The 11853-nt window shown below is 44.1% G+C and overlaps 1 protein-coding gene across 1 annotated transcript in view; it reads right to left on the bottom strand.

The window, feature by feature from the left end:
- tecta (tectorin alpha) overlaps nt 1–11596 on the bottom strand; it is a 25571-nt gene extending 13975 nt beyond the window's left edge. Inside the window, exons 1-14 of the mRNA XM_014003973.1 lie at nt 11395–11596; nt 9649–9713; nt 9434–9573; nt 8475–8762; nt 7863–8000; nt 7608–7773; nt 7083–7495; nt 6429–6999; nt 5728–6338; nt 5084–5654; nt 3893–4521; nt 2064–2703; nt 1204–1403; nt 747–1127 (exon numbers count right to left, since the gene is read on the bottom strand). Coding sequence (XP_013859427.1) covers nt 747–1127; nt 1204–1403; nt 2064–2703; nt 3893–4521; nt 5084–5654; nt 5728–6338; nt 6429–6999; nt 7083–7495; nt 7608–7773; nt 7863–8000; nt 8475–8762; nt 9434–9573; nt 9649–9713; nt 11395–11423 — 4842 coding nt within the window. The 5' untranslated portion in view covers nt 11424–11596. The remainder of the gene's footprint in view (nt 1–746; nt 1128–1203; nt 1404–2063; nt 2704–3892; nt 4522–5083; nt 5655–5727; nt 6339–6428; nt 7000–7082; nt 7496–7607; nt 7774–7862; nt 8001–8474; nt 8763–9433; nt 9574–9648; nt 9714–11394) is intronic.
- Between the last annotated feature and the right edge of the window lie 257 nt (nt 11597–11853).

The raw sequence follows: 11853 nt of genomic DNA, 5'->3' as shown, positions 1-11853 counted from the left end.
ACCAACCAACCAACCAACCAACCAACCAACCAACCAACCAACCAACCAACCAACCAACCAACCAACCAACCAACCAACCAACCAACCACCATAGCTAGTCAACCAACTGACTAATAAACAATCGACCAACCAACTAATCAGTGGACTAAATAACTAACTAACCAACCATCCATTCACTTTCTGCTGCTTGTCCATTGACTGGTCAAGGCAACAAGTTTTGGAGGGAAACCCAGAATTTTTCCCCCCAGTAACACACACCAGCTCTTTTTGGGGGATCCCAACCTGTTACCAGGCCAAACAGAATACATTATCCATTCAGCAAGTTCTGGGTCTGACTCTAGCATCTCCTCCCAGTGAGATATGCCTGGAAAACCGCCAAAGAGAAACACAAAAGAGGCATCCTAACCAGATTCCCAAATCACCTCAAATAATTTCTTTCACTGCAGAGGAGCACAACCTCTAGTCCTTACTTTATTTTTAAAACTGAGACAAACCACCCCACTAAGGAAGCCTATTTCATCGACTTGTATCCAAAAACTCTTTTAATTATGATCACATTTTATGACCACAGGAGATGTTTGATAGATGGACTAATAATTGCTTATAGTCAGAAACTTTTACTGACTGCAACTTAATATTTTTGACCCTTTGTAGCTCAAATTATTTTAGTGCATAGCATAAAATAAAAACAAGTTGACACAAATTTTCACATCTGGCAACCAAGTAGAGTCAGTCCCATATTTTACCTTGACAGTGCTGCCAGAGATGAGTATATTCTCCTCGTTAATGTAAAGGTAGATATGAGAGATGGTGGTGAGGTTGGGTGTGCTCCATTTGTCAAAGTTGGCAATGAGCTGGAAGGAGAGATCAGGCAGCTTGTGACAGTTTGTGGACAGGACAAAGGAGCAGGAGGCAGGAAGACGCAGTGATGCCCCATCGAACGTCCTGAAGACCCCGCCGCCCGACGCCACACAGTGCTGAGAGCGTCGAGCAAAGCAGCCTCGAACCCCATGTCTAAGTGTGCACTCTTCCTCCACCTTGCAGCGTCTTGGGTCGCACTGGATCAGGTTTCGTCCGATGCACTGGCAACGTTTTGTGCAGTCGTGGTTCCAGAACAGCTGTTTGGGCTGAAAAAAAAAAAAACAGACTTTAAGTATAAATGTGTTTTCTTGTCAAAGATAATACAGTGTGATGTTTGCCGACCTCATAGTACTTTCCGTCAGTGTAGCAGCCACAGTTTTGAGACAGGATACAGTTCTTGCCATTGAGCACGTAGCCCTGGTCGCACTGGCAGCCCTCCATGCAATCCTGGTTGCAGTCCCTTTGGCCTCGGGCAGGGGCGCACTGTGGTGGGCACACTGCCACACAGCTGGAGTAATGGCTGTTAGGTGRACAGCTCATGACTGGAAGAAAAATGACCATACTATCCCTTTTAGGGGTCATTTTTATTGTCTGTACTTGACATTTAGAGTTGCAAGGATTTTTTATGTTTCTGCACAATACCAAATATTGACATCAGCACCACATCTCTGCAATAAAGTAGGATTTATAGAGTAGTTTAAAGGGACATTTCATATCTTTTAAAGTGAGATTTTGAGTTAAAGATAATGAATAGTTATTATACCTAAAACATATTTGATTGAAGGCTTTTTGAGAGGCTTCAATTTGGAGAAATGCATTAAAACTCTGACTAAACTGATGAGCTGACAGTAAATTTTACAATGATTTATGCAAACACTCCTAACACGACTATCAGGTTTGCATTAATCCAGCAGAAGTATTAAGATAATTTTGCCAGAAGTGTCTCAGGCTGCAAGGAATGTGCAACAGCTAGCTGCTGCTGCAAGTAACCACAGAATTCTTTGGAAATGTTCATGTAGAGTGAAAATGAGAGCAATGAAAAGGTTTATAAAACCTCTGTGTTTACCTTAAATTGTTCTTACAGAAGCTCTTGGACTTTTTATTGCAATAAGTTTGACACTATTTAAACCTGCATGGGTAGTACTGTGTTTTTGTCTGTATGTAGTGAAAGCCTGGGTTTGAATAAAGATGAAAGCACTCACCACACGGCGTGTCACTCCTCCAGCCAGTTACAGGCACTCCTTGGCTCTGACAAGTGCTGGCATAGGTCTGAAGCCAGTTACAGATGGTATCTTGAGCTCCCTGATCCAAACAGGTGTCCTGCAGGCAGCTCTGATAAAAGAATGCTGGCGCCACCTTGCTGTGACAGCGAGCAAAGGCGCCCCCTCGGTCCACAATTAGCCCACACAGCCTCACCGCCTCGGGCTCCACGAACACGTAGAGCCCATCCCCAATGTAGAACCGTATCCTCGTGATGACGCCGTTCTCCTCATCGCCGCTGTCGTCGGCCACCAACACGGCTGTGTTCACTACGCTTTTCTCTCCGAGGCCGCATCGCGGGCACGAGTCTCCACAGCCCACCTGGCAGAAGGTGTCCCTCTCTGCCCAGGTCATGCCCCAGTCTGTGGTGGTGAGGGTGGGCGGGGACAGGGGCATGCCCTGGCAGAGGCCGCAGGAAGTGTTGTAACGGTCTCTGGGTAAAGTCAAAAGGAGGAGAGTATTCCAGTCAAAGGCAACCTTCAGGCCAAAGTCCGTCTCCAGGATGAGCATCATCCCTAAGGTGAAGATGTTGACCTTTCCTGGGCCCAGCTTCAGAGGAATGTACAAGCGCTCCTTATTCACCTGAGTATGGAGAAATAAACTGATTCAGTATGAAAACATTCCTGAATGAACCATTTAAAGCACCAAATGTAAGTCAGAGTTAGTATGTGGGGAAACCCAGGTGCTGCCACGACTTTCTGACCCGTCAATAAAACTCTGGAAGCAACACATCATGAAGAAAAAAAAGAAAATTACGTGTGTGGGTGAGTGTAAGTGTGCGCCACTTCTTCTCAGATCTCTCAGTCGGTTTGTGAACCTGGTCCAAATGTCGCTCAGGGTCAGCGTTTTTGTCTGAGCCCAATCCAGCCTGATAAAAGATGGCCATTGAAATTAAATCCTCCTAAAGCCAATCAAAGAGGAATTCAGCCCCTGACTGGTTATTCTATCAGCTTAATTAAAAATAACAGGCCCTCGCAAACAACTACAACCTTCACAGGGTAGTTAGAAAAACTAAATTTACTGTTTTTTTCTCATTTATTTTCAGTCTTGCTATTTACAAATGTAGGTTTTTATCTGATAAAACCACTTAACGCCAACCTATGAACCATTCAGGCATTAAAAACAAACAAACTCAAAATACAAAGTTCCACATAAAACCACGTTTTAACTGGATCTTTAAAGTGCCTGTGACATCAAGTTTTTGCAATTAATTTGAATGCATTTTTGGAAAGATAACACTGATAAGTTATTGCAAAAAAAATCACACTGCTGCGATGAACAGTTGTTGAGATATTCACCTGTGAAGTGACTGAAAGTGATGTCAAAAGGGAATGTCTGAATGTGAACAGGGGATTTCTACAATGAAGGACATGCATATCACATAAGTGAAAAAGGTGAAAAAACCTCAAGACTTCTGGAACATTTTTAAGGACAGATGAGACTGAAGTAGAGATGTTTACCCATGATGATCAGTGCCATGTTTGAACTAAAAACCCAAACACTTCACACCAATTGTTGAGCACAAACACAGCGGGCTAATGCACTGGGTTTGGTTTGACTTGTTTCACCCTAATCAGACTCTACTTGGGTCTTTGAGGTTTTCTATAAAACTGAGTGCCTCCTCAATTGGGTGCTCTACTGAAACGTCTGCAACGTCATTTCGGATACAAACATAACATAGCAACATAGCAAATGTCCTAAAAGGCAATAGAAAATGGTGACGCAACTGACAGTGCACAGCACTGTACCCTTATTATGTTTGTATACTTACAGTAACTGTGTTTTTGTAGCTCCGAGACACTTCGATTTCAAACTCGTAGACCTCCAGAACAAAGCCCCTCACCCAGATTGCCTGGCCTGTGTCTCTTTCCTCATTACGAGCGGCCAGTTTGAACCGAGGAAAGGATCCACCAGATGAGGCGTGCTCCCGGTTCTCGCCCCCGCAGACAGTGGTGGCCATCCTTAATGTGCAGGAACTCTGGAGCTCAAACGGTACGCCGCCAAACGGTAGAAAATGCCCGTAACCGGCAACAACGCACAAGGCCTCGGTGCGTGGCAGGCAGAAGTACAGGCCGTCGTTCTCCTGGCAGTACTCCTCAGGGTGACAGGACGCGAGCTGGCAGTACACGCTGTTGTCTGAGCCATTGCAATAGCAACGCTCCTGGCACTCCCAGTCCGTCCAGAAAGTCTGATTCGTGGCTAGCAGACGTCCGTGACTCATACAGCCGCAGTCTCTACGGGCCACGCAGAGGCCGTCCCGCATCGCATAGCCATCCTCGCACTGGCACCCCTCCTGACATGGCAGAGGACATGGCTCCACGGGCTCATCCAGGTTGGCACAGGTCAGAGGGCAGGCCGTTGTACATTCTTCGAAATGACTGTTCTCTGGACACGGAAGAGCTGAAATGAGAAATGGAAAGAAAGAGTGTGGTGGAGAGAGATGATGAGGTTGGTAGTGAGAAAACCTTTGATGTCAATATTTGGGTATCAACTAAAAAAAACAATTAGACATTTTTTTATGGTGAAAATGTCCAAAAGACTAGAATAGCTGCTGAATAAGGCTCTTGATGTCATCATATGAAACTATCTATTTAAAGCTTCATTTAATACACAGATTTATATGTTTTGTGATGGAGAACATTCCCATTAAAGTCTCCTCCTGAAAGACTCAGTCTCTTGTTATTTTCAGATTACTAGTCAGAAATGGTCAAATGTGAGCTTTTAATTCTGTTTGGAGATGTATGGAACTAATCCTCAGTGACTCAGTGATTAAAGTAAAAAAAAGAAGAAAAAAAACCTGGACAGAGTTGAAGAGATTTGTTTCTGTAGGAGAGAATAACTCCCCTTTGTTTAGGTTTTGTAACTTTGCGGGCATTTAAAATGAACACAAGGGTGTAAAGAAGAGGGGAAAGCCCCAAATAGCATAACACGATCCTTTTCATGTAAAGCAATATCTACTCACGGCAATTGGTGACACTCCTCCAGGAAGCAAGGCCTATTTGGGCATCCTGACAAGCTGTGGCATAAGCTTGTAGCGAAGAGCAAAGCGCTGAACGGTTTCCTTCTTTTACACACATGTTGTACAAGCAGTTCCTGAAAAATGGCGAGGGATTAACCACTGAATGGCATGCCAAAAAGGAGCTATTCCCTGGGTCGTTGATGTTCCCACACATCCAAGGACTTTGGTAAAGACGCAGGTCGGTGCACATGCGATACAGGTCATCGCAGTCCCCGTTGCAAGTGAGGTCATCGGCAATTGACTTCCAGCCTTCAGCGAACTGTTCAATGTTATCTGCCAGGCGTCCGTTGGGGAGACGCAGGTCGTCTGTGGCGTTACTATTGAAGACGCCGCATAAACCACAGGTAACATTGTAGAAGATGGTGGAAAGGGAAATGTTGAGAAATCCCTGGCGTGTGTAGTGGACACGAAGGAGACCTCGAGACTCCACTACGGTAGCATTTCCTGGTGCCTTGTAGATCATCATTGTTTCCATWGGGTGGACAAATGGGAGAACCACTGGTTCACCATTCACCTGGGGCAAAAAGTATGCAAAAGCTTTAGTTACTGTATAAAAATAAACCTGCCCAATCAATAAAAATACCAACCTTTACTGTATCAAAATCAGATCCTCCCATTTGTGCTTCAAGGTTAGCTACTCTTACAATTACTGGTCTTTTCCAAGCGGGACCTTTGTTCACCAGCCGCTTGCCTATCTTCACTTCCACCACTGAGCCGTTGGCTGGTATTGGACCACACAGCTTTAGTAGGTAGTAAGAGCTGTCATCTGGGATTAACAGGAAGGTGCCATCAAAGGTTGATGCAACAGAGTTCTGGGTGACTGAGCACACTCCCTCCCTTCGAGGGTAGCAGCCCAGCAGGCCCAACTCTGCCATGCACACTTCACCGTCTTTGCAGGACTCATTGAAACAGGAAACTTCTCCAGCAAAGCCACAAGTGCAGCGGAGGGTACAGTCCCCTTCCTCGCCACTGGGGCCCGCCCAGAAAGTGCGGTTAAGTGGGTAATAAAGGTCGTTGTGCTCACAACCGCAGTCTTCCTGTTGCACGCAGCGACCGCCACTTAGAACGTAGCCGGAGTCACACTGGCAGCCTTCGGTGCAAGGGTGAGCGCAGTACAGAGGGGCGGTGAGATCTGAGCAGGAAGCTGGACAGGCATTGGTGCACACTTGGTACTGGCTGAACTCTGGACACGAAAAGGCTAAAAGCAAAAAAGTGGAACGTTTGTTAGCTAATGCATTATGGCTAAGAATATTAGTGTGAATTGGTGAGAAGTACATGGTGTACTCACGACAAAAGGTGAGAGTTCTCCAGGATCGTATGGTGACGCCAAGGGCCTGACAGGCCAAAACATAGGCCTGGATGGCATGGCACAGCGTGGTCATGTTATCCCTGTTGCTGCACATGTCATACACACAACTATACACAAAAGCTGTTGGGTCCACCACAGCTCTGCAATCTCGAAAAGGTCCATCAGTTTTATTGATTAACCCGCAGTAGTCTGAACGGAAGAACATGGCTTCTGTAACGGGGTCACAAACACTACAGTTCTGAGCACAGCCATCCGTGCACCTCCAGTCCGTGTCCTCTGCTCGCCAGCTRCCACCCAACTCTACCACACTTTCTGCCAGAGAACCATCTGGAAGCACAGGATCATCTGCAGGGTCATCGTTATAGTTCCCACAGAGGCCGCAGGTGTTGTTGAAGTAGGAGCTCGGTAAGGAAATGGATGCGTAGTGCTGGCCATCGTAGGTTACCAGGAGTCCAAAGTCTGCTTCTAAAGCGACAGCCACGCCAGACTGGTAAACCTTTACTGCACCGAGCTGGAGCTGGACAGGCAAAGTTTTCACCAAGCCATCCACCTAAAGAGCGAAATATAGGAAAACTCAAAAGAGGTGAATTCAACAGAGGAGCTTAATGTCCATAACCTTGAAAAAAGTCTAACCTTGACCGTGCCCAAACTGCCTTTTGGTATCAAGACTCGATGACCATACACCTCCACCGTGACGTCTCTCAGCCAAGAGACAGTAGCTACCCCGCGGTTCTCGTTTTTAGCCTCCACACTGAAGAAGGGCAGCCCCGCCACCTCCCAACAGGGCCGAGCCAGCAGGTAAGAGCAGGTGCCTTGGAAGTGATAGAGGAAGCCGTCGAAGGTGTGATAATGGGGGTCCCCAAAGACCACACAAGTGCTGGTGCGAGTGGGCTGGCAATAAAAGGCTCCTTCTTGCTGCTCGCAGTTCTCAAACTGCCCACAGGGAGCCTCTAGGCACTGCACCTCATTGTTTATGTCAAGGCACCGACATCTTTGTGAGCACTGGTCAGACAACCAGAAGATTTCCCCTCGTTTGTAGAACCGTCCTAAATAGGGGTAAAGAAAAGACATCCAGAGATGTTATACTGAATTTAATGTTAGCCAAACAGAAGAAGCTGAAGACCTAAACATGGCCAGTTTTTTAAAGTTCAAACTTGCCATTGTAGCTGCAGCCATTGGCAGGATCGATCAGCTCAGTGTCTATGCGGAAGAACCAGCGTCCAGGAATGTTAACGTTGGTCGTCTGTTCGATATTTACAACATCATTCGACCGCGATCCAGGCAGGTTGAAGAAGTGACCAATATCTCCACCATTAAAACCTGCCTAAAAATGGGAAAAGGCGTTAGTAATTTCCATAACAATGAAGTGATTTTTATGTGTACGAAATGAGTATCGATAAGTTGCAAAATTACCTGAGCTGTTGTCCCACCCAGTCCCGTTAAAGGATCTCCACCACTGGCTGTTCCTGTGCTCCATGTGATTTCTCCATAGTTGAACATACTGAAGAAAGCTATTCCATCTGAGATGAGCACAGTCTGGAACGTGTTCACCTGCCAACCCAACGGGAGATTATTTTGAAAAGAGGAAATTAAGACAAATTAACGACAAGTAACAAAAATGACATACGTGTAAGACTAGATAAACACATTTTGTCAATAAGCTGAAATTTTAGGAAATATTTAGTTTCGCATCAAAATGAAAAATATTTATATTTTTTACCCTACAGTTGTTTATCTCATTCAGAGATAAAGCATTTAAAATTTGGTCAACTTTACAGAGATCACGCTCAAATTTGATTTGGTAAAACAGTTCTATCAGAACCAGCGACAATTTTGTTTAACATTTGGAAAAGTTACATTACTAATTAGTGGATTTTTTTTAAACTGTCACTAAGAGCTAAAATTAGGATTCAAACTTTACATATAGTATATACGCTGCTTCAATCCCATGTTAGGTTCTAATCACAAATTTTCCTTCACAAACATAATTTTTTGTGGAATCAAATGACCAAGTTTGAACTCTACCGGGGTTGTCTGACTCCCTCCATAGAAGGTAACTTGGTGCCACGTTGCAATGAAGACCCACGTGGCCGTGAAAGCGGGCATGTTTTTGAAATGCTTTCGAACATCCAGCGTCGCCCTTTCCAGAAATTCCGGTTCGGTGGTCTCTCGATAGTAAACATCTCCGCGGATGCCGTTGTGCACATCTGCCCAAAGCGGAGCAATGAAGGACCTGCTGTCACTCAGAGGAAAAGCCTCTGGAGTAAACTGGCTAACCTGCACGCTGAAGGAGATCACCCCATTGTTGTTGACCTGTTTAAAGCCAAAGAAAGCATCATAAGTTATTTATTACAACAGGTTGGCATCAATGGATTGTTCAGATCGTCTGAAGTGTAGTTCTGGGGAAAGTTGTGTAGAATTATCCAAACTGACCTCAGCTAGARAAAAAGCTAAGTTTCATTGCAATTAGACTCCTGAGCTAAGAGCTAATTCAAGCCAGGCGAAGGCAAAAGTTGATTGCTGTCATATTAGAACAATCCATATCTAAAAAAAAAATCAAAGCAGCTCATGACGACCCTACTCTATAATCTTTTACATTGCAGTTATTGCAGTCAGTTTCACATAATCCTGCTGAAAGTGAACCCAAGTTGCATCAAAAAGGCTAAAGCTCTTACTATTACTAATTGTCTAATTGCACAGGCAAATAAATATCCAAACACWTTTGTGTAAAATACTGTGTATTATGATGTTAACGGTGATGTAAATGTTTATAAAACAGTGTTATGAAGTTCCTGTCTCAATGGAAAAAGTTTAAAATGACTCTACTTAAAGTTAGCCTTCTTAATCTTTAGCTCATCAAAACAATGTTGTTCAAACCTGCAGCAGGTAAGTAATAATTGATAATCTTTCAACAGAACATCATTTCAAACAATCTGAGATGTCTCTTTCTGTAAATTTTGGATCCAGCTTTAACAAAGGCTTACGTAGATGGAACGATAGTGCATGTTGAAGAAAACGAAGGGGATGAGCAAAGTAATTTCAGCTGAACTCCCATCGTCCATTTTAGGGGTTTCTAGATCCCTATGACCTGGTCCATACGGATACAGAAGATCCTGAGTAAAAGCTAAAAAGAGGACGAATAATTAATTATTCAAAGCTTGTTGAATTGATGTTTCAAGATTTGGGCAGATCTTGGTACCTTCTATTTGTGCAAAAATGCTGAAGAGTTGGAGCAGAACGAGTGGACAGCAGCGTCTGACCATTCTAAAAAAGAAAAAAGGAAGAGAAAACACAAAAGGAGATGAGGAGAGAGATTAAATTGAACTTTTGTTACTCAATCTGTGTTGGGTTTTTCTTTAAAGCTAATGGAGCTGCGGGGAGATGTGAGTCATCGGACGGCCTCTCATAAACAAGGCTGCTTAACAAAGCAGAGAGGAGGGAGAACCATCCAACCAGCACCACGTTACTTCTTTAAGATCAGGCTCCCAGGCCTCCCATGAGGGTTTCTGAAAAGGCCCCATTATGCAAGCCGGAACAATGTATTGGGATCGTATTTGCTCTTGGTCCCATGTGAGCCGACAACGGTTGACCACGGGTCTCTATGTTCCTCGGTCCCCYGCAGCTGATGGGACCAGCCCACTCCCCATCCTACGTCTCGGTGCCTGAAGCTGTCGGGCTGCTTAGGACCTCATTACTACTTCTGTTTGGGACCCATCCATGCTTTGTTGGCTAAAGGAACCAGAGTGTAAACACCGGGGCACTAATGGATTTAAGTGAGAAGGTTTTTGATTGCCAAGGACCTCGCAGTGGCCCATGGGGACTGTTCGGTGTCGGGCTTGGCCAGCTTCCCATTGGGAAGGTTGAACGCGCAGCCAAGTTGGCGGATTTTTCTGTTACCATATACGTAGCTTTAAAGATAATTGTTTGACTAACTGAAAATAAACTCTAATGAATTAAACCACCCGTCATTAAGGAATATTCTGCATGTTTGAACAGAGGTCGTAATAAAAGACATAGCTCCCAACAGCTGGTACATCATCAGGTTGAGTTTGCCAGTTTGTCCATCAGAAATACAGTAATTTAGTTTTCCATCCATGTTTTTGATTTTTTTGACACAACAACGCCTTGAAAGCAAGTCTCATCAGCGTTTTTACTTTTTCCCTCAGATAATAGCTGCTTGTTGATTTTAGCTTCTAGATTTCAAGTCAAAGCCTTTTCGCTTTGCAATAAATGCTTACCTTGACTTTACAAAAAGACGCTGAAGTCAAGGCTTTTAAAAGGTCGGTTAACATCCATTTTTGATGCCATCATATTAGATTTTTTGTGCATTTTTTACAATAAAAGTATCCCCCAAAAATTGTTTGCCAGGCTTCATGCATATTGCAAACATTTTAAATCAAAACTTACCATTTAAGATTGTGTGTCTGTGAAGCCAGTGTCAATCTAGTCTCTGTCGAACTAAAAACAGGATGAAGGCAATACTTAAGGAAACGGAAAATAAGACGTCTGTACCAAATGTCTTCATCTGGAACAGTTAAATGTTGAAAACTGAAGTTTTGGGGTAATTCTGACATAATCAGAACTCTTTGGGGGTCCTTAAARTGTTACTTCCAGTGCATTAAGGATCAGTCATCAAATATGTGCGATCAGGCTCAAGGTAAATTGTGCTAAGATGTGCCAAGGTGAGTGAGCACACCTGCTAGGAGACTTTTCATCAGCCTCTCATCAAAAAATGTCAAAAGAAAGAGTCCTGTCTTATCTAAMCGGCATCAACTTCTTTTTTTAATTGGCTTTTAACCAGGATGCTTAAAAGAAAACACAGATTTATTGTTTAAATTAGGCAAATGCTGATTCGGAAACAATTTTACACATTGAAATGAAATAGAAAACATTTTACACTCACCTGCCTTCAAAAAATGAGCATTTAGCTCTTCAGAGATCTAACCTTGTAGTTTCCACGCAGCRCCGTCCCATCCAGCTGAGGATGATGGTGACGATGGAGGCAGTGAAGGTGATGGGAGGTATGCAGAGCAGCTGGGCGTCCTGATGGAACTGATGGACAAACCTTCTACCTCCACGGGATCACCAGAGCAAGAATCCAGAAGTTTTTGTTTTGTTTGAAGTTTTTAGGGAGCAGAACAGCAAAATTCAAGGGTTTCTGTGGAGCTTTGCCTAAAAGAAGCAGGTGCAAACTTTAGCAGGGGTAGTGTTCAACTTAATCTGAGATCAGGGGTTGTGTGTGTGGGGGAGAGGGGGGACAGGTAGGGAGGGCCAGGAGAGTTGAGGGGAGGGACACAGTAAAAATCTGATGATCATTGTGAACTGAGACAGAGCAAGGTTTAAGAAACAGAAAGAAAGAGAAAGAGAGAGAGAGAGAGAGAGAGAGAGAGAGAGAGAGAGAGAG

This window comes from Austrofundulus limnaeus, unplaced genomic scaffold (genome assembly GCF_001266775.1).
Source record: "Austrofundulus limnaeus strain Quisiro unplaced genomic scaffold, Austrofundulus_limnaeus-1.0 Scaffold21, whole genome shotgun sequence".
NCBI classification, from domain to species: domain Eukaryota; kingdom Metazoa; phylum Chordata; class Actinopteri; order Cyprinodontiformes; family Rivulidae; genus Austrofundulus; species Austrofundulus limnaeus.
The sequence above is the reverse complement of the archived record's forward strand: the minus strand, read 5'-3'. Positions and strand labels throughout refer to the sequence as shown.